This window comes from Megalopta genalis, chromosome 18 (assembly GCF_051020955.1).
Source record: "Megalopta genalis isolate 19385.01 chromosome 18, iyMegGena1_principal, whole genome shotgun sequence".
Lineage (NCBI taxonomy): Eukaryota > Metazoa > Arthropoda > Insecta > Hymenoptera > Halictidae > Megalopta > Megalopta genalis.
The window spans coordinates 951,620-976,089 of record NC_135030.1 but is presented as its reverse complement, the minus strand read 5'-3'; the positions used below and the strand labels follow the sequence as shown (position 1 = coordinate 976,089).

General features: G+C 39.4%; 1 protein-coding gene across 2 annotated transcripts in view; it reads left to right on the top strand.

Annotated features, from left to right (window-relative positions):
- sm (heterogeneous nuclear ribonucleoprotein L) overlaps positions 1-10,670 on the top strand; it is a 409,478-nt gene extending 398,808 nt beyond the window's left edge. For both annotated transcript variants that reach the window (XM_033484191.2, XM_033484192.2), the window contains 3 exons: positions 1,249-1,472; positions 4,980-5,239; positions 8,259-10,670. In XM_033484191.2, coding sequence (XP_033340082.1) covers positions 1,249-1,472; positions 4,980-5,239; positions 8,259-8,398 — 624 coding nt within the window. In that variant the 3' untranslated portion in view covers positions 8,399-10,670. The remainder of the gene's footprint in view (positions 1-1,248; positions 1,473-4,979; positions 5,240-8,258) is intronic.
- The last annotated feature ends 13,800 nt before the right edge of the window (positions 10,671-24,470 follow it).

Below are 24,470 nucleotides of genomic sequence, written 5' to 3'. Positions count from 1 at the left end.
CGAGCTCGCCTCTCATTGGTCACGGTTTTTCGTTGATAACTCGTTAACGGTGCCTCGGAGAACATTTTTGTAAAGGAAAAAGTTGCTTCGAATGACCCGAGGAACCCGCCACTTTCGGATTGCGAGACATTTTTGGGACACCCTGTACGTTCAATCGAATCCGCAGAGTCAAAGTCATCAAGCTTCCGAGATCCCTACTTTGTTATCCACACCAGGTTTCTTCTATAGGAGAGAACTGCCATGTATGGGACCCTCTTGTTCAGGAAAAAAATAGTAAAAACATTCGACGATCTATCCAATTCTAGTTTAAAACATTCCAAAGATCAGTTCTTTTACTACAAGAATGCGTAGTCTCGATGAATTTGCTTTAGTACTTGCTTTGTTTTCAATTTTTTCTTAAATGTGCATTTGGTCCCATTCATTAATTGGTTTCGATGAATGGGACAAGCGTATTCATGAGTGAATCAATGTAACAAAATAAAGTAATCTTCGTATTAATCTTATGAAAATACTGTTTTTTTATTCATTATAGGATTCTTAGGTCAAAGGACCGATTTGACTGTGTTAATTGATCATTCGTTGTAACACGTTTATAACCGGTTAAAATAGCTGTTTTTTGATTTCTTCTTTTACAATTTTTGACTATATAAAAAAATTAAATAAATATATACTATATATATACTATATATATATATATAACTATACCTAACTACATATATACTATATACTATATAAAAAAATTAATTAAAAATAAATTCAATCTTATCACTGTTATAGAACAATATACAGGTTTTTCGCTTCAAATTAATCCTTCTGTAGATCATATTTACCATTTTCCACTTCGAATTCACCCTTTCGTAGGTCTTATTCACCCTTTCGCAAATAAAATTCGCTTATTTACAATAAAAGGATCCATGTGAAATGTAACGTGTCTAGAAGGAACGCATTAAAAAATATGTTGAAAGAATCGCTAAATAAAATTGTAAACGACGAATATCTAGACATGAATATTCGGATCTCGAAGTATTTAAATAGTGTACATCCATTTGAAAAAATTCGGTCCACAGCACAATAGTTAATCTATTCCACTGAGCATACGGTGGTTAGTCAAGTGGGGTATTTAGGGGTGCGTTCTAGAATAATTTCAGGGGCTTATCCGAGCGCGCACGAAAGCTCGGTAGAGGTGTTTGAAGCCCGCCCTCGTCTCCGAGTGATCCTCGATAACCCTCTCGGATCTTTTTGTCGTAGGTCAAGTTTTTGAAGACGAAAGAGGGATGCGCCATGATCCAGATGGGCGACAGCATAGCCGTGGAACGATGTTTACAGAACCTGAACAATGTCACGATCGGCACGGACGGCAGGTTGCAGTTAGGATTCTCGAAACAGGCTTTCCTCTCAGACGTCACCAATCCTTACATCCTGCCTGACAAGACAGCGAGTTTCAAGGATTTCACAGGAAGCAAGAATAACAGGTATAGTCATCGTTTCTGTGTCCTGGTCCATTTTCTATTTTTCTGAAAAAGTGACAACGAAGTACCTATTATGGAACGCTTTTCAAGGGATTGAGAGATTATTATCGATTTTATTACAACTTAACAACGCGCGGTTATTCAATACTTATACGAAATCGAGAAATTTGCAAACAAATCAATATTTTATTTTTTATAATTTTGTTATTGTTCGTTTTATAATTTTGTTTTGTTGTAATCGCTATCTATGCGAACTCTTTCTCTCGTCGCCTTGTTGCTTGGACGATATCGCTATCACTGCTATCAAAACGATAGACTAACTGTAGAAGAAAACCTTTTACAGTTAGTCTTTCTAACATATCTGTATAAACGTCTATCTGGAGCTCATCTTCGCTACTACTTGTGTCACGAGACTCATTCGTGTTTGAACGTTTTGCCATTGTTCTAATAAAAAATATGAATAAATACATAGGTTGAAAATTTCTAATCGTTATTACTAACTCACAAGATGATATTTACCAAAAAAAACTTTTACCAAACAATTTATTTACCAAGAGAAGAATCGCTTTTCCGATTTTCTCACTCGTCAGATCTATCTATACCGCTCGACGCTTCGAACCAGACTGAGTTCAGCTTTGAAAATCTTTTCCTCCAGATTTTATGGTTATAAATCTCACTATACAGTGCGTGCTATGTTCGCATACCGATCTTTCTTCTAAAAACTTGCCTTATCGCTCTTTTCAAGTGGCGTCTTTGAAGTGCTCGGACCGTCGCGAGCACGCCTCTCGCGTTCTCGTCAAAACCCGCTGACATTTCTTGTATATATCTTAGTAATTTCGCTATATTTCGATTTGATCTCTTGTGCCATTTCAAGAGAAAACTTCGGGGAAACATGCGTGTCTCGAAAAGTTGCGCTGAAATAACCCAATTCCCCGTAATCACTGATAAACTTTAATGTCCCACGAGAGGAGACAGCGGAGTGCAAAGGGTTAATATATCGCGACATCAGACATAGATATTCTCGCCATAAGAACAAGTGTTTCCCCGAAGATTTTCTCGTCGATCCGTCGCGGTGTACTCGATGCAATTCTAATCAGCCACCGTAGACGCGTTTACCGGACTTGAATGGACGTTAATGAGAGACTCGCGCGTTTTCTATCGGCGAAACTTCTGTATAGAACGGAATTCCGATGCGCAGCAATTAAATGATGTTCTTCCTTCCGGAGGGTTCGAGTTCCACCCTGTACGCGGGCTGACAATATTTACTCGATGAAAACTTAATTGCGTCCGGGTTTTTGAATGTTTCTGTTCGGGCCAGCTCGCCTCCTGATTGCGAGGAATTAATTACCAGACCCATAGAGGCTTCGAAGCGTGCGTCGGAAGCGGTCTATTCCGATTAAAATCATGTCTCGATTCGTACACTTTCGAGGATACCGCACTGGACTCGCGCTGTGCTCGTCTTCAATATCCTCTTTCGAAGTTTCACGCGTGTTTCGAGGATCGACGAACATTTCTCGAAAATTTGAACTTCTCATGTCGAAGAATAAATGTAATATCGTTATCTTTTCTGTCTCGCGCCTTCTTAGCCTTGATTTAGAATCACCTACATAATTATAAAAAGACTGCGAATCTGTATGCAAAATAAATATTGTCTACGTCAGTTGCAAGAAATAGAAATGAAATAACAAGTTTGTGTTCATTCTTCAATCGTAAATATTCAAATATAATATATTGACATTTTTCAGTTCTTTTAATCTTCCTACTATTTTAATCCTACTATTTTAATGTTTACACTGCGTGACTTATTTTCAAAGAAAAGTAGACTTAAACTGATTGGCTCCTGAACCGTCCATATAGAGCAGTTTCTTGCCCTTATTATTAAATTGCACCTTCCATTCGTTTCGTATCTACCTTCCTCTCATACTCAATCTTCTCTCCTTCCTCTTATTTTCAAACTCTCTTAGCCACCTCATTATCTTCTCATCCTTTCTCCTATCCACGATATCATCAATCCTAATCCGTCTTACTGTTTCCCTACATTCTCCTACTATATGTTCTAATGGCCCGTATTTATCGCCACAAGGCTCGCAAGTTCTTCTGTCTGCTCCCTCCGAGAACAAAATCTGCTCCATCCACATTAAAAAAAAACACGTGCATAGCGTCTTAACTTATTTTACTACTTTCTTAAAACGGTAAAAAGCAACTTTCCTCTTTTCACGACCCTTTTCCTCTCCTCGACCCTTTTTCAATTATTTTGACGGTTGTCGCGCCTCCATTTCGACTCGCTAACAAATCTGTCTCTTACCCGATTACAGATTTTATTCCCTGGCATAACTAGACCGCGGACTTTATGCACTTATGCGAGAAACGATTCGATCAAGAATACAAAAATCGCGAGAACTTTTAAGCAATTTGAAAATATTACCGCGTTGCCGTCGACTCGTTAAAATCACTAAGAAAAGATATCGACGACTATGTAATTCCTGCATCTTGTAATTAATACAAATGTAAAAGTAGCAATGTTTATATTGCATAAGGATTCACAGATCGCTCGGAAACTCACAGCCCAACGAGCATTATTCGTGCATTCGTTCACTAATGTCGGTTTTATTTGTTAACACGTTCCCTGCCGCGTGGGGCGTATACGCCCCACGCTGAACTTTCCGTTCAAGCCATTTGGTATTATCATTGTAAAATGAAGAATTTTTTAAAAATTCATTATGCAGTCAATTATGGACATCTTAATACTATTGCTGATGCCCTCATTTAATCGTGGGGCGTATACGCCCCACGCGGCGTGATGGGCAATTTTTCTTTACTGTAACTTGTTTTAACTGCATTTCTCTTATTCCGATCAGTCATTTATTCGCGTGTCGTTGACACAATACTTACTGCTTCACTGAAGCTGGGATTGATTTATAGTTCTATAGTACTGTAAAAGTTGTAACATTCTGCGATAGTTGTGTGGATAAACCACACTTATGATTGCCATGTTTTAACAAAGTTCATCGTAACATCCCTTTGTAATCGCATACAAACTTGAATTTAACTAAAATGTTATATTTTAAACTAATATAGGCATGATAAAAAAAATTATATGTGAGGATGCAACTCGCTTGGCATAATAATGATCAGCCCAGGTATTTGTTAAAGTAATTCCTAGAAAAATAAATTTATTGGTTTGCTGTGTTATGCATGTTAAACTATACAACCTTTCCTTGATAATTATGATTTTTGCACTATTTTAATTATTGTAAAGCATACGCCAGAAACAAAATAATACAAATGTAAAGCGTGGGGCGCATACGCCCCACGCGGCTTGAACGGAAAGTCTTCAAAAAACGGTCTGGCAGGGAACGTGTTAAAGAGGTAATGAACTTTGAAACGCGCGCAAAATTCTCCATAATTCGTAAAAATATTTTACAAAAGTTGCTTAAAACATTTACGTAGAGATATGATATAGTTACGAACACGTTTGTTTGACGCGTATTCGTCGTTTGTGAATTGCAGGTTCCTAAACCCAGCAATGGCTAATAAGAATAGAATACAACCACCCTCGAAGATAGTCCACTTTTTCAACACACCTCCGGATTTAACCGAGGAGACAGTACACCGTGTGTTCGTCGAACGCGGCATCGAGGCACCAACGACGGTGAAACTGTTCCCCCTCAAGTCGGAACGATCGTCGTCTGGCCTTATAGAGTTCAGCAGCGTCGGAGTCGCGGTCGCCGCCATTATGGAATGCAATCACACAGCACTGGAAAACAGCAGTAAGTACTTGTACATAATAGTTTTTTAGTTTCAGAAGTCGGCTTGAAAACTAGAGCTTCAAAAACTTGGTTTGCAAATTTGATAAGTCGAGACAAATTTATCTTCAACCAATTAACTAAGCTAACTGGTTTCCCGATTTTTCTCTAATTCATCGTTAGTCAAACTCGTCGGTTTGACGGCACACAGGTCGACCATCCGACAATTCGGTAGTTACGTTTGTTCTCTTGAAATTATACTTCCTAAAACAAACGAAATGAAATATTATACAAATTTATTGCTTTCATTCTTTATAGTTCTTTGTTTTTGTTCTTTCTACTGTATGAAGTATATCTTGTTCTACTATATTTTTTAAGTTAAATTGAACAGTTCTTTTTTTATTTCAATTTGTTTTTGCATAGTGGTCATGATGTATATTTTATTCTGCTACTACTAGTCTCTAACAGGATTGGGTGAAAATATATTTAAAATACAAAAATAGTAGTTACATATGGAAGTAACTATTTATTTATTCTATTCTATTATATATATATATTCTATTATATATATTTATAACTATTTATTTATTCTACTATATTTTTTAAGTTAAATTGAACAATTTTTTTTTATTTCAATCTGTTTTTGCATAGTGGTCATGACGTATATTTTATTCTGCTACTAGTCTCTAACAGGATTGGGTGAAAATATATTTAAAATTAAAAAAATAGTAGTTACATATGGAAGTAACGTTTCACATATATATTAACTACGTAATATCAATATGTAGCTACTATTTAAAAATATTTATTTGTCAAATTCTATATTTTATGAGAAGATCAAAACATTCATAGTCCCTTTACTACTTCAAAAATCTATTTTTCACCATCCCTGGTTATATTCCATGTACTATACTAACTATACTGATATACTATTCTATTTGCTATTTAAGAGAAATACAATTTTACATTTATACAAGCTTTACACTGTACAGTCAGATTGCAAGATAGGCTGTACATTAGTATTTCTCTTTTAACCTTTTTCGTCGAAGCTACGACTCCATTTTCTAATTTCAATCTGTTTTTGTACGGATTACATATTATCTGATCCGAACTATTTCAAATTAATTCATGACCACATATAAATACATGTTAGATTACTCAAAGCTGATGACTATAGTCATCTTGAGCATGCACTAATTGCTCTACAGGGTGTCCCAAAAATGACTCGCAATCCGGAAACGGCGGGTTCCTCGGATCATTTGAAGCAGCTTCTTCCTGTAGTAGTAGTAGTAGTAGTAGAATAGTAATAATAATTGTAGTAGTAGTAGAATAGTAATAATGATTGTAGTAGTAGTAGTAGAATAGTAATAATGATTGTAGTAGTAGTAGAATAGTAATAATGATTATAGTAGTAGTAGAATAGTAATAATGATTGTAGTAGTAGTAGAATAGTAATAATGATTGTAGTAGTAGTAGAATAGTAATAATGATTGTAGTAGTAGTAGAATAGTAATAATGATTGTAGTAGTAGTAACAATTGTAATAGTAGTAGTAATAGTAGCAGTAATATTAGAAAACGTACTTGCTCGCTTCTACATCATCTGCGAGTTAGGATGATAGTGGAAGTAATGGTCCGAACAGACGATGTTCGCGAACATCCATCGCCGAAGTCCAACATCGATGAAAGTCCAAAGTATAGAGCGTCCGCGCGAAGATGGCACAGATTTCGACAGTAGGGTGCGGAGAGATCCGCACTTGGAAATAGCCCGCGTATAGCAGATAGATGGGCTGTCAGGTGGCCGCAAGTTTCTCCATGCTCTTTTCTCGCGGACGGACACATATTATCATTCCTTCTTCCAGCTAAAAGTGACACTGACACAATATATAGATATAGTTAGGACAATAGGGGAGAATTCTCTCCAATTATTCCACAGTTTTTTTAAACAAAAATAGACAATTTGGGAAGTGGAAATACTATTATTCGAGCCTCGCGGCTCGTTTCTATAGTCATTGACAATCGATAATAATATAATAATATATAAATATAGTTAGAACAATAGGGGAGAATTCTCTCCAATTATTCCACAGCTTTTTAAACAAAAATAGACAATTTGGGAAGTGGAAATACTATTATTCGAGCCTCGCGGCTCGTTTCTATAGTCATTGACAATCGATAATAATATAATAATATATAAATATAGTTAGAACAATAGGGGAGAATTCTCTCCAATTATTCCACAGTTTTTTTAAACAGAAATAGACAATTTGGGAAGTGGAAATACTATTATTCGAGCCTCGCGGCTCGTTTTTATAGTTATTGACAATCGATAATAATATAATAATATATAAATATAGTTAAGACAATAGGGGAGAATTCTCTCCAATTATTCCACAGCTTATTAAACAAAAATAGACAATTTGAGAAGTGGAGATACTATTATTCAAGTCTCACGGCTCGTTCCTATAGTCGTTGACAATCGATAATAATATAAAAATATATAAATATAGTTAGGACAATAGGGGAGAATTCTCTCAAATTATTCCACAGCTTATTAAACAAAAATAGACAATTTGGGAAGTGGAGATACTATTATTCGAACCTGTTGACAATCGATAATAATATAAAAACATATAAATATAGTTAGGACAATAGTTAGGACTATAGTCATTGACAATCGCTAATAATATAAAAACATATAAATATAGTTAGAACAATCGTGAAGAATTTACACTATTTCCTTTATCGAAAAGGTGACATTCTCGTGTTTATAATGACTTCAGCAATTAATTCACTATACTTAAAAGTGAAATATCGACTTCTAACGAAGAAAACGATATCGTAGAACGTTCAAATCGTATTCTGAAATCGTCGGCTCTCAAACAGCATTGCTACTCTTTCAAATACGATCGCATGAAATCCGAACCGTGTATCAGAAAACGCGACAACGGACGGCTATAACCGTCCACTTTCGGTAAACCAAACTAAACAGCGTGTTGCATACAAGTTTGCTGACACGGCGGTCTTCCGTTGCACTTGTTTCAGACGGCAAGTTCCCGTACATCATGAAGCTGTGTTTCTCGTCGTCGCGTACCATACCCACCAGTTTCCCGCCAAGCAGCGGCAGCACAGCGAGCAATTCCGCCGGTAATGGCCACGTCAAAATGCAGCAGGACTCGGAATAGAACGGCGAGGTCCAGGGCCAGCAGCGTCAGCGTCAGCGCCAGCGTCCCTCTCTCGCCCTGCACCCGTTGTGTGCCCCGACGGGCACGGCCCTGCACCCAGCCGCAGCGATCACACTATCCCCGGTTTTGCCGCCGCCCGTGCCGCCGCCTTTGCCGCCCGCCTGCGTCCTGATCGCCACCCCGACACTGTACCCGACCGTGCCGCCGCCACCACCGCCACCGCTGCCTACGTTCTGGCCCTATTGAAACGGGGAGGAGAAACGGGCCTATCCGGTGAACGACGGCGTTGCTACACGGCCGTCGTCGCCTACACTTTTATCATCCACTGCTCCCCGTTTCGCAAACCATCCGTCAAGCAATCGGACGCTGGTCGCTGGATGAGAAACGGTCGTAGAATCGGTCGGACCGAGATGGCTCGGACCGACCACACGGAGAGAGTCGGCTCCGTCGTTTTCTTTTACTTCTCAAGAGTCGAGGACCAACGAGAATCGTCTTGGCGCGGTGCTCTCGAATACTCGCCGTGAGAGATCGATCGGTGCATCGGCAAGGATCACGATTATATTCCTAATCGTCGACAGGGTGGTGTATATATACATACATATATGTATATATAAATATATATATATATATATATATATATGTACACACACAAAGAGACGCATCACACGGGTTAGGCTGCTCGATGGTCATCGAGGATCGTCGTCCGCTGGCCGAGTGGAAGTCAGGCGAAAGAAACTAACCGAGAGGCAGCAATGTTTCTGATTACATTATTACACTGCTCCGTGTGCGTGTCTAACTTGTCTACCTTTTCTTTTTCTCTTGTTTTCATTTTTCTTTCCTCTATCTTCTGTTCTCTTGCCTTTGTTCTTGTTCTTCGTTGTTTCGGCGAGGTGTCCGGGTAATAACGGCGTGCGCTTCTTCGCTCCGCGCGCGGACATCCCTGGTCTCTAAGGGTAGATGATAGATTAGAACCGTCTCTAGATTCCGCGAGACGGTGTCTCCCGAATTCGTTTCTGCGTAAGTTTTAATAGTATAGTCAGTATTATGTTTCGAAGCGAGATCCTTTTTCGCCGAGATGCGTACCGTGGTACCGAGCGAACGGAGAAAGACAGTTCAGGAACGGAGCACTGGAAATGGCAAAGCGACAAAAAAGAATCGAGAGCTCGCGCGAGGAAAAGGAATGAGAGAGGGGGAGAGAGCCGAGTAACGATATCGGTGAACCGGAGAGAATAGGGAGAACAAGAAGAGGACGCACACTGGCCAACGTCGTCGTTCTTCGCGGAAGCTTCTCTCTCCTTCGGTGGAATCGCGAGGATCGATCGCGTGGAAGGATTGTCTTGTAAATAATAGCCGAGATAAACGGGCGTCTTAATGGGAATCTGCCGTCATCGGGGCACAGATTACATATCAAGGGCCGGGGGGGTAACAGCGGAACACCGCGGATTCGAGAGAAACCCCCGTAGAAAATCCGTTTCGGGCGGCCTTTTCGCTTCCTCTACGCCAGAGGCTGGCGAATGTCCGCGGTTAGAGCCGATGGTTTCTCGCGGATCGGCTTGTCCGGCTGACGGGCCCAAGCGTACGAGACGTTTTTCACAGTTCCACACGATATCGCGGGCATGTCCGTTCGTTTCATTCGATTATTCTGGATTCGTTTCCGTCGCGACACCCCGCGACACGCGCGCCCGCCGCCTGGTTCATACGCGTACAATATGACGCATGCACGTACACGCCATCCTCTTGCACACGAACACATTTGCCGCGTGTAAAAACATGAAACACCTTGCGACATAACACCACGGTCTCAGATGCTTGTTCAGAAGCAACGTTCCTCGTTGACCATTTCACATTTATGGGATCCAAATGAATCGTAGGTTCCTTCCTGACCATGCTGGATACAGTTTTAATAGAGGGAAAAAATGAGAGAAAGGGAGAGAGAGAAAGAAAGAGAGAGTGTGAATGAAATAGAGTGAGACAGAACAAGTGAGAAAGAGCGAGAACAAAGAGAGTGTTCAGAGGATCTTGATCAATTGTGTGCTCCGAGAGACAAATTTTACTCGGCAACGACTAAAACCCCCGCCCCCATCATCGTCCCCCTTTAATAATCGCTAATCACTGCTGTTCCCACATCATGATCCAACGACTCGGCAAAGTCTTTTGCTCCCGAGAAAATTCGAGATTTTTCGGCCCTATACCGGCTGCATTATTTTATATATACTCGATGTATATATATACTGCGCATACACGTGTATACATGTACGCATGCTTTACAACACGGATCTATTTAGTTTTTAACCCGCCCCCACTCCCCCTATGATTTTAATTTGCAAACTATACCGGCTTTCAGACTCGAGAGAAAAAGAGTGAGAGACAGAGAGGGAGGGAGATCGAGGGTGACGCTGACAAAATCTCGCGATCTCTCTGTCTCTCTCCTCCCGCTTCTTTATAAGCAAGGAAGCTGCTCCTCTCGAGACAAAGCGAGCAGACACAAAGGGTCTCGTTTGTTTTGTACCCTCTCGTTTATACAGCGATGAAAGAAACAGAGAGAGGGAGAGAAAGAAACATGCAAGATTATCGGAAAAACGAGAAACTAATAAGGCTTTTAAAAACCCTCTCTCCTAATCCCCCTCATCAGCGCTGTAGTGTTCAGGTTGCGACGACACGTGCTTGCATTAAAGGACGATCACATGCGACAAGGATTTCACTTAACCGGCAGAAACGTCGAATTAAAAGCAAACACGTAAATATGATCGGACAATATATATAGAATATATATATGGAACATATATATAGAACATATATATGGAATATATATATGGAATATATATATATAGAACATATATATGGAATATATATATAGAATATATATATGAAATATATATATATATATATATATATATATATATATATACAGAACATATATATGGAATATATATATGGAATATATATATATAGAACATATATATGGAATATATATATGGAATATATATATATAGAACATATATATAGAATATATATATGGAATATATATATATAGAACATATATATAGAATATATATATGGAATATATATATGGAATATATATATAGAATATATATATGAAATATATATATATATATATAGAACATATATATGGAATATATATATATATATAGAATATATATATGGAATATATATATACAGTTGAGCCTCAAGATACTCGTACACCATTGATCAGATCGTGGTCCATGAATTGAATTTTATATATGAAACAATGATGAAGTTCGACGACACAATCTGTACCGTACATGCTGTGCACACGTATATATACACACGCATTCACGGGCGCGCGCGCGTGCACATTCGCACGCGTGCACGTTACACACACACACACACACAGAGCGAGAGAGAGAGAGAGAGACACGGGCACACAGAGGACACAGAGACCAGAGAGACACAGACACAGACACGAGCATGCACTTGGACAGATTATATGCATACATGGAGACTCGCTTACACGTATACACGATATATTAGCGGGTCCCTCGGCAATATTTTGTCGGGCCGCGGGGACGTTTTTTATAATGAAAACGGTTTTAGATCTCTCCGATTTAAAAGCGCCAAAAGAAGAAAAAAAAAAGATACAACAAATACATATATAATAACGATAATGATTACCGAATAATAATGAAGTAACGTAAAAAACAAAAAATAATAATAATAACGATAAGCGAGAGAGCAAGTGTGTACGCGTTTTATGTTTTTTCGAAGCGAACCAAATGAAACTTAATTAAACATAGAGCGATTCGTGACTCGGCCATACGTAACGTAAGATAATAAGACAAAAAAGAGCTACGTCATCCAATCCCGATTTATCCTCTTCGAGAGAAAACCAAATATAAGAGAAAAATCCCTCTTCTAAGATGCGTGAGAGTTACGTATAATTCACCACCAATTTGTCCATTTGATGATTGGTAGAAAAAGAGAGAGAGAGAGAGAGAGAGAGAGAGAGAGAGAGAGAATGAGAGGAAGAAAGAAAGAGAGAGAGAATGACAGGAAAAAAGAAAGAAAGAGAGAGAGAGAATGAGAGAAAGAAAAGAGAGAGAGCGAGAGATAGGAAGACCCCCGAGCAAACATGTGTAAGATGTACCTCTTAAATAGGCGAACGAATGATACCATTGCAAGAAAGAAAGAGAGTAAAAACAATGTTTATATATTCGAGGCAATATTTGTTACAATACAACTAAATAGGCGATAAGTTGTATATCATATTAAGGAAAGGACTCGTTCAATAAAATCGAGAATCCTTTTTGTCGACCGCCGGGGCAAGAAAGAGTGAGAGTAAACGGGAGATCCAATAAAAAGCCGGAGAGAGTAAAATACGTAAAAATATGATTTTTGAGCCTACGTACTACGAGGGGGGGTGGGGTGGGGGGGAACAAAGAATGATCTACGTGTAACGGTGGCGATAATTCTGCACGTTGTATGTTGTTGCTGACGTGTTGTGTCTATTCGAATCGTGGTTTTTTATCGAGATCGTGAAACACAGGTGATAGTAGAATCGGCGCAAGATGAAACAATGGTACTAAGCTAAGGAATTAAGGAACAAAGTAAATTTTAAAGAAAGCATAAAAGCGTTTTAAAAGAGTTAACGCGACTTAAGGACGAAGAGATGGGTTATCCGAATGGGGAAGAAAGATAGATGTGCTCTCTGAATGCGATGTGCTCGATGATCGTTCATCGTTTTTTCATATCATTCGTTCCGTTCCCCGATCGAGACATTCGTTCGTGATTTCGATTCTGTCCGGCGCGGTCCTCTTAGGTTTCACTCGTCGCTCATCTGCTCGTTTCGTTGACTTTACCGAAGGACTGGACAAATTTTCTTTTACATCACATTCTCGTATTATTTTAATACCGATAAGATTATTTAAATATAAATAACCATTATTTTTACATCAATTATACATATATATACACACATATATATATATATATATATATATATATATATATATATATATATATGTGTATATATGTGTGTGTAATGTACTATTAACGACGTATCATTATTTTACCATCGTTTTCATTAGGTTATATCGATGGGTCATACTGTTGTGCGATCACATATATCTGTATAATAATGCATCACGTTTTATCTGATGAACCCTGGGGGAATATCATTTTATTCTCATTCTAGTGAGCAGGACCTAACGTGTAAGGCAAAGCAAAAAAAATCTGAAAAAAGATTAGTAGGGTTAAACGTTTAAGCAGTTAGGACCTTGTAATCATATCATAACGGTTTTTTGTAGATAATAATATTACATGTGATCCGCTGATTATGCCGTTTCAAATCCGAGGGGTGTGCCGCCTCAGAAACGAGAAACAAAGAAGAACGCTCGCTCGCGCGCGCGCGCGCGCGCGCGGCAGAGGGATTCTCGTTCGAGCGCGATGACGTTCGGCGTACAATTTTCTTCGTGTTTTTCGCGCGTTTTACAAATTTTCCTTTTCCTCTTTTCCATTCTCGCCGACCGAAGGAGACGACGCGCGTAGCTTCAGCAAAAAATGTAACTGTAATTCTTCTTCGAAGAAAGCAAAGAAAGAAGAAGAAAACACGAATCTGCAATTATACGACCGTAGAGAGGCGCTCGTTTTCTAATTTTTCAACCGCGGCGAATTAGACATCGATTTTTCAACTTTCATATGTCTCTCTTAGAAAGTTACGCACGCGATAGTGAATTTTTTAAATACGAGCTTCGCGGATAAATAAACCACCTGGTCATTCCTCAGTGTATGTAAAATGTGTACAATAATCGTTCGGTGGCAAACAAAACAAGAATAAAACGAGCCGCGTTAGAGATCGTCGAGAAACGACGACGAACAGAAATGCTGAAAGGCACAAAAGAGATATATATATATATATATAGATGATCGGCACGAACGTCAGAGATGCAGAGAGGTTCAATCGAACGGAACCGATGCACCTTCATTTCCGAGGAATTACGTACATTCTGGACATCTTGGTTTCGTTAGATCAATTTTCTGAGCCGATGCTCTCTCTCCTGGTGGAGAAATCACCCCCCGCTTCGATGTGTGACGATGTATGCCAGCGATGTATACCAAGTGTGAATGTGCGAAGAGAGAGAGAGGAGAGCTAGAAATTATGAAAGGGGCGCATAACACATGCGTTCGACGAGTGGTCTCAAGCACGCATGCCAGACTATCGCTTATTTTCTGACGCTTTACCTGTACACCAGTTTCGACTGTGCTCGAGCAAACAAACAAGAGTTACACACATTGTATGTAGTTACACACATTACAACGAACCACACATCTTCGAGAAACACGTTCCCCCGGACTCTTGTATATCCCCGAGACCGGACAAATCTCGCGTCCCCCGAACATTTTTTCCGTTTCGACCCCTCGCCCCCCCCCCCTTCACACTTTCGTCGCGACAACAGCCTCATTTACACCCCTTTACATTTACATCTTTCCACTGTCGCTATCCCCGATACCGATATTACACGCGCGGATCATGGAATTTCGGATGCGACGTTCAGCGACGAATTTTCGTTCGATCTGCGAAAGCGAAATTGTGTAGCTGATTCTATGTTAGCGAGCCGCTCGCGGGGAGACCGAACTGGGAGCGAAGCGAATCAGCTGTTCGAGATTCGACGGAGCTGGAGTTTCCATTTCTCACACTTTCGTTGCGAATATCCACGCGTTATCGCTTTCGAAGCTCGCTCCGCGAAGATCGCGAGAACGACGAGCGAAATGTTGCGCGTTCTGTATCGATTTCGCGCCGACTTCCGCCTCGCTTGAGTCACCGAATCGATTAATTACTCGATCAGAGCCCGGATTGTCCTCTGTTCTCGCGGAAATACCGAATCTCTTTAAACGATTATTCATCGGCTTCGATTACGTACTTGCGAGCTCGCGCAAAATTACGGCGCGATTGCATGATTTCTGGCCTAAACGTTTGTTAACACGTTCCGTGCCACGTGTACCATCGATGGTACACGCTTGCATGTTTACTTAGTGAACTGAACAAATTGTTTACCAGAAATTTAGAACCGAAGAATCAATTTCCACCGCAAGAATGGGCGTTGATAAGTTTTTGTTGCGTTGTTATGTGTACGAGAATTAATAATTGCGCGTAATACATCAAGTTTTAGTGAAATATCGAAGCGTGAAGATTCGAGTAGAAAAAGCTCGGCACGGAACGTGTTAATAACGTTCGTAGATAAGATGAAAAATTAGAATGTCCCCCAAGGCGATGCGTGGAAATCGGCGCACTCGAACGGCGAATTTACTTTCGCTCCGCGCTTTTGCTCCGTCTCCTCTCGCGCGGAGAAAACAGAAATTCCAAAAGGACGGTAATTTTTGTCGTTTCGGAAGATGATGTTGTAGAGCGGCTATAGAGAACGTCCGACGGCGGAAAGGTTAAATCTAAAGACGCGTCCGAGTGAAATTCCCACGCGCTGTGCCATCGGAAGATGACGGTCCTTCGTGTTGTGTCGGAGGCTCGGCAGGGCGTCGCGCGTTGTATTCCGGTCGATTAGGGGTCGATTAGGGTCGCGGTACGCTTGCATCTTTCTTTTCGGTCCCGCTGTGTATATATATACATAGCTTGTTCTTTGTTCGGCGCGCGCGCGCGCGCGAACTTGCGAGCAAGATTCGCTGTTCCCGTGACTTTTAAACGTCGGCATTGTTTCATAGAGGAGCCCGATAACGCGACAGAAAGAAAGGGGAAACAGTCTCTCTCTCTCGCGAGCCGGGAATAAATGTACAAACAGAGAAGACAGCGGACGTGAATTACACACGACGGCGACCGGTAAACGACGGATCAGCGACGCGCGCTCGTCCTCCGATAGCGACAGAGAGATTCTTCTATGTACAAAAAAATCAAATTGTAATTGTAGCATATAGAGAAAGAGAGTCTGTAACGAGTACAGTATTCCAGAGGTAGTGTCTAGCACAGTGTAAACACATTTGATAGTTAAGCATTATATCACCGAAGAACATACAAGCAGAAAAAAAATGAAGCTCGAGGTTGTAAAGTAAAAAAGGGAAGCCATCTGTGTGTCGATGATGATTAATTATATGAAAACGGAGAGAAGAAAAATGAAAAAGGGAAAGATATGATGAGAAAGCTGGAGCGTGTAGCGAGAGAGGCGTTTGTTTAAAATTTTAAACCATGAAATACATATCCCATCTATATATGTATATATTTGCAGTCACACGAGAATTTTCGATTATATCAATGATTGATTGTGTAATTATGATTATTAGTATTATTGCGATTACGACGACGAATTACGAGGACGGGGACTGAGACAGTGACGATAACGACGACGACGACGATTACGATGATGATGATGATGATGATGATGATGATGATGATGATGATGATGATGATGATGATGATAATAACAATTATGATGATAATGATGACGATGATGATGATGATGATGATGATGATGATGATGATGATGATGATGGTGATGATGATGATGATGATGATGGTGATGATTATGATGACGATGATGACGACGACGACGACGATGATTATGATGATGATGATGGTGATGGTGATGACGATGATGATTATAATGATGATTATAATGATGATGATGATGACGATGAAGATGAAGATGATGACGACGACAATGATGATGATTATGATAATGATGATAATGATGATGACGATGATAATGATGATAATGATGATGATGATGATTATGATGGTGATTATTATTACTATTGTTATTGTTATTATTATTACGATGATTATTATTATGATTATGATTATTATTATTACTATTATTATTACTATTATTATTATTATTATGATTATTATTATTATTAGTTGCTATGAGAATATTATTATTATTATTATTATTATTATTATTTATAGTCCCGATTTTGTAAAAGTCGAGGCCGTTAAGTATGTTACGGATAACGATATTGCGTTTAAAGCGTTAGGTTTAATGTTTGTAGTTAGGTAATTAGGTAGAATCGGAGAGTAGCTACATATCGTTAATATTGTTATTGATTAATAGTATTGCGGAAAAGGTGTTACTGCCGATGCGCTTCGGTTTGTTTTGCCTGTGTTATATCGGGTGTCAGAGAGGTTAGGTACGCTTGCGACTCGACGAGATCACCGCGGGTCCGCGCCTCGAATCGTGTGTGTGTGTGTTCCGATCGAGAATCGGAACCGAAATCCGAAGAAAACTGTTTCTCGTTCGAATCCTTTTTCGAGCAGCGAAAATCGACGCAAGTATTCAAACACGCATGTCCCCGATATACCGATTGTACCGAAAAATTTCATCGCAAAAAGCTGGCGCTTTTCCGATCGTCGCTCTCGCAGCAACTATATTTTTATGGAATTAATCGCGACGATGCCAAACGCACTTCGACGTCGCGACGTCGAAACACGCGATGCGACAAAACCGAGCGATCCTTCGTGCTTTCCCCCACCCCCCACCCCCACTCCCCAAATGAGAAACGTTTTTAATACACGAGAAGAGAACATCGCTGCCTAATGTCGTTCGTTGATAAAAAAAAAAAAGAAAAACGTTCAAGCGCGAAGCATCGGTGTTGGTTGGTAAACGTTGAACTAAGTTTCGAGGAAAAACCAAACAAGCCGAGCAAAATGAACCGAAGCGCAGTAACCTTTTTAGCGATCGCTCCTTCCCCTCTAAGTATTACCACGTAACATATACCTGCCCCACATATCAGATCTTACGTATCCCAAGGCACCACCATGCGTCATATCAATGTTTCTAAGCGTTAGTCCTGTATAATGTACCTCCCCCCCCCCTTTTACCGTTTACCAATTATTTTTAGTCCTTGTAAGAGAAGAAAGGAACGTTCACTTTTTTGCCCGCCTTTCGGCGTGTCCTATTCGTGTCCTAAGGAAAAATTGATACCCTAATCCTCCTCCTGTTATATTATATAATTATATAATTATAATTATATATAATATATATAATATAATAATATAGTTATAATTATATAATTATACATAATATATAAAATATAATAATATAATTATAATTATATAATTATATATAATATATAATATAATAATATAATTATAATTATATAATTATCTATAATATATAATATAATAATATAATTATAATGATATAATTATCTATAATATATAATATAATTATATAATTATATATAATATATAATATAATAATATAATTATAATTATAATTATCTATAATATATAATATAATAATATAATTATAATTACATAATTATATATAATATATAATATAATAATATAATTATAATTATAATTATCTATAATATATAATATAATAATATAATTATAATTATATAATTATATAACCCGCGTCTCGATCCCTCTGCAAACGGAATTAAACGACTCTCTTAATCCCTCTCATCGTTCCTCCCTCATTCGCCCCCCACCCCTTTCCCCGTCGGCTCCCAAAAATCCCCCCACCACCTCGTTATTGTACATCTGAGCCAAGAAGGGTCTCTATGCTCTGTCTTCCCATCGCTGCGTCAAAAGACAAACTAGATGTAATAAGATTTGTTGACTGTATACATTATTATACATTGATTGTACACGCATCAGCAACGCAACACCGATAAAATACACCACCGCATCTCGACACGACACGACACACACACACACACACATATTTACATAGATGCAAAACATACAACATCCGGCGAGGAGCGAACACGACCAAATAACATACCAACATGTACCAACATATACCAGCCGTCGCGTCAAGATAGTCCAAGATGGATCGGCAATGCTAACAAGATCCCGAGATCGGTCTCTTACCCTGGCACCGGTAGAGATACCACACGATCGTCAATGATTCTCGCAGAATCGATATATATATACATATACGAAGAACGCGCGGTGGCTGCTCGAGTTATTTTTTAAGTCTGTTCCTGATCGATTTTATGCCTAACTCACCGGGCGGATTGATTCGTTTATCCGGTTCTCTGATATATACGCGATGACGATTTAAGTAGCGTCGATCGATCGGGGTAGTTCCGGCGATCGAATTCCGAGACGTTGCGAGCTTGAGATTCTCTCGCGGAACGGGCTCGATCGAGTCTTGTAAATAGGTGATTTTCATTTCGAAATGTGGATTCGAAGGTTTCGAACTCTTTTGAGAAGAGTTCGTTTCTATAATAATAAACAGGCCGGCGATGTATTCGCGCTGGTCGGTTGTTCGAGAGTTTCGAGGACGAGTTTCGCTCGCCGGGACGAACTTGTTGATCGCGGATTTCATAGATCCTGCACACCTGTCCGCCTGTATCGATAACAAAATCGGGTCCAAACGTCGATTCGCCACTGCGTCGAAAAGAACCGAAAATGAGACGAAAGAGACGCGTCCGCCGGGGAACAAAGTGTCGTTTTCTGCGATTTTCTGTTTCTCTTGAAAATTCTGGAACTTGACCGGTCGCTTCCGGAATCGACGCGAGCATTGGCCGTCCATGATTAGCCTGTGGTGTCGCGCCGGCTTCATTCATTCGTGAACATCATCGCATCACCGGACATCGAATGTCACACGTGTAGAGATGAGATCTATCGTAGACGAAGACGACACATCCGGCAGCGTCCGGTGGCTAAAACTGGAGGAATCACGTACATACACACACACACACGCACACGCGCGCGTTCACACCGAGCCATGCAGAAAAACAGAAGACATACACTTCGAAACCCAATGATTTACTCTTAACGAAACGAAAACAAAACAGACAGAAAAAAAAGATTAATAATAATAATAATAATTAATGATGTAATGTGTATATTAATACTGTATGTCGTACGCTCTAATGTTGTTTGAAGAGTTATTTGCGAGTCAATTATCTGTGCCTAGCAGCCCTGTGCACCCTATCAAATGTACCACCGTTCAGATGAGAAAATTAAAATAATAATAATGGGAAAATATGATGAAAGATACTGATTGAACCAAAATAAAAAAAAAAAATAAAAATAATGATAATACAAACGAACATTTACGAAACGAAAACGAACGACGTCGTCAGATGATACATCACACTCACCGCACGCACACACACACACACACACATACACAACGGACGAGAGGAGAAGCGAGTACATATATATAATATATATATATTATCTACCATAAAAAAAGAAACTGTACACATAATCCGGAGCAGTCTACGAGTACACACGTGTGTTTCTCACGATCTGACAACAAGCACAATGAAACAGAACAGTAAACAACAATAACAGAACAGCTACAAACAACATTCATTTGAAAAGAAAAAGCGAACGAAAAACCAAAAATAATAAAGCAAAAAAAAGTATAATAACTTAAAGAAAAGAAAACAGGAGAAGGATTTGTTTAGAACGAAACGAAACAGACGAAAAGAAGACGAAGACGAAGAAAAAGAGAAAGAAAGAAAGAACAAAAAATACTTGCACCCTGTATACATAGTTCGCACAATGATCTGTTCCTATTTTGGAATCAGTTTTTTCGAATTTGCCAAGAAGAATGTATATCTACAGATTCTATATTAAAAGAAAATATATATATATGAAAATAATAGCAAAAAAACTCATTATGAAATATAAGTATTGAAATCCACAATAGTTCTGGAATTGTTACCCTTTTGTCGAACACCATTATTCGGTTGTCCAATCGTGTGCGCACCGATGATCGTCTCACCCCCTCGACATTCGACGGGGTGAGAAACCGTGAGCGAGAGCGCGAGAGAGAGAGAGAGAGGGGGAGAGAAAGAGAGGGGGAGAAAGTACGTGTGCGTGTGCGCGTGTGTGCAGACTGAACCAGAGAGAGAGAGAGAGAGAGAGAGAAAGAGAAAACGCGTGTAATTCGTAAACTCGCTTTTTCGCAAGCCGCAAGCCTAATTGTAAACCATGAACCGCGTCCCTCTTTGTTTTCGCACCTGAATAGAATTAGAAAGGTAAACGCAATGCCGTGGCCGACTTCTGCAAATCGAGACACGCATTGTAATCGAGCTCTCGACGCGATCGTTTCGAATCGAGAAATCCGAGAGACCAGAAGTGATAAAAGTTTCCAAAGAATCGACAAAATCAAAGCTAAGAATTCAACGCAAACGAGATCGTAAGGGACGCAGGAGCCAGCAGCACGCGCCGAGGGTGACACAGGCTCGTTGTTATAAACAATGAAACGCCTCGAAACCCTCGTCGCGCGAATCACCCTTCCGGGGGTAGCACTTCGCGCGCCGCCCTTAAAGCGCGTCCCGCCGCGAAAGTCACGAAATCACCGAGAAACAACCAGACGATGTGCGCTTAGGTGAACAATACCTAAGCTATATCGTATCGCGAAATCGATCGTGATGTACATAGATACGAGCGAAACGGGGTCGATCGATCGGCCGATCTTCGTCGCGTGAATCTTTCAATTCTGTGCAACGCGAGCGCGGCTGAAGAGCTCGAAAGTGGTGCGAGAACACTTCGACGTCGGAGCGAAACGCCGCGAGCTCGCGATCTTCTGCTCGCGACTTTCGGCTCGCCCCTAGAACCGCGCCCGAACGGGATGCGGCGACAATTCAGAGAGAAAAGCAGAAGGTAAACGAAAACAAGAGTAGACCGAAAGAAAAGAAAAAAAGGGCGCGAGGAAGTAAATAATTAATATATATATAATATATACGTAGACCGTCTCACACTGAACACAACAGCACAACCACCCACGATCCACCGCCACATCCATATTTATACACACGACTTTATTGTATGCATATTTGTGTATAAAAATCTACGACAGAGAGAGAGAGAGAGAGAGAGGTGAATGTCATGCTCGCTCATTCTGAATGTGCAACATTGAACAACACGGCTCGATCGAACCACGACACTCTGACCCCCTTTTAGAACTATTATGGGACGCTTTGTATGTGTGTCTAAAAGAAGCGAAAACGCCAAGAAATCAATGCACCCCCGCCCCCCTCCCACCGCTTCGAGCTCTCTGTTCACGAAACGCGAACGAACCAGTCTCGGTCGCAGCCATATAGAAGTCCATCCTCCTTCCCCGTTCCTTTCTCCTGCCCCTGGTTCCTGTCATCGACACCCTGATATAACAATAACAACAACAACAACAACAATAACCGTCAAAAATATCAATGAAAAAGAAGAAAGTTCGTCGGTATGTTTTCTATCGTCGTTTCGTTTCGCGCGAAGAAGATTATCCGCGCTCGGATCGCTCGGACAGCTTCTCGCCGGAGGAGGGGGTTGGTCGAGCGATCTCTCTTCGAGATTCAGCTTTCATCGTAGTCGACGAACCACCCCCTGCACGGTGCCCGGGAACACGAGAGGGCGGCATGCGTGGACACAGAAGTAGTGGACAGAGGACGTGAAGCGAATGAGAGTGTGTGTGAATCCGTTGGTATGTTTGTGGAAAGCGATAGAGGTTGCATGGAACACGGTAAAACGACGGGCAAAAACAAACAAACAAATGGGCGAACAGATAATAAACAAATGATGGGCACGAAATGAACACCCCCGTATACACAGGAGAGGATCATTCATTTGCACACGGTGTTAGAAGGGACACGATGAACAGGTGAGAGTGAGAAAGAGACAGCGTGAAAGAGACAGAAAGAGGGGGAGAGAGAGAGAGAGCGAGAGAGAGAGATAGAGAGAGAATGGAAGTGAGAGAAAGGAGATCACACAAGATTTGAGAAAGGTGAATAATTCAAACGGAGAATAAACGGAGAACACACTCACTGAGCGCCGCTAGTAAAAGACATGGTAGGCTATTATTATCGCTAAATAGTCGCTAGACGATAGTGATGTAGTTTACCCTTTAGAGTTATTTTAAGTTCTTAATTATAATGGTTACTATTAAATTTATTATCGTATCACAATACACACTGTAACACATCTATTATAATAACAAGGAAAAATATTTACCTGTGCATATTGACATATTGTGGAGTCACATCATTAAAAAACATATACTACTCAAATAATATTCAGCGTCAGCGACTCGATTCATTGACACCCAACACCATACCATGCATGTACAGTGTATCCACGCTCTCTCTTTTCACTTGATACCGTCGAACGTCTTGCGAAATGTCCGTTTAAACGGAAGTTGGGCGATCGACGAATTGTCGTTGCGTTATAGAAGAGATGTAAATTGTCCATTTTAACGCGACTCGTCGAAATATCTCGCTGTGAAAACGCGAAAAATTTGCTTTTTACGAAAGCTCTGTTTCGTATTATTTCGGTGTGAGAAGAACTTTAAGGATAAATTGTTCCTTTCGAATGGAACTATATATATATATATATATATATATAGTTCCATTCGAAAGGAACAATTTATCCTTAAAGTTCTTCCCACACCGAAATATAAAACTATATATAAAATAATAATATATAATATTATAATATTATATTATATAGTTATATAGTAGTATTATATATTATATAGTATAATAATATTATATATAGAACATATAATTATAATAATAATATAATAAATATATATATAACTATATTTTCTATATATAATATTATTATACTATATTATATAATATTACTAATATAATAACAATAATAATAATATAATATTATATTATATAGTTATATAGTAGTATTATATATTATATAGTATAATAATATTATATATAGAACATATAGTTATAATAATAATATAATAAATATATATATAACTATATTTATTATATTATTATTATAACTATATTTTCTATATATAATATTATTATACTATATTATATAATATTAATAATATAATAATAATAATAATAATATTATATTATATTATAATATAATATTATAATATTATTATACTATATATAACTATATATAACTATATTCTCGTATTCGTAACAGTTATGCAGTTCAGTGACACGCGACGCGCGAACAATTAATTATTTTTCCGAAGTTACTAAGCTAAGAACTGAACTTGCATTTAAACGTTCACATTGTTTTGCAAGATGCTCGTCCTGTATCACTTGAGAAACTTAAACCATGATACACTGTATACCTACTCTACGATTGTATACATTTCGATCCTACGAAGACTTGGGACGACCACTGCAGTTCGGCCTTGGTTGCTTT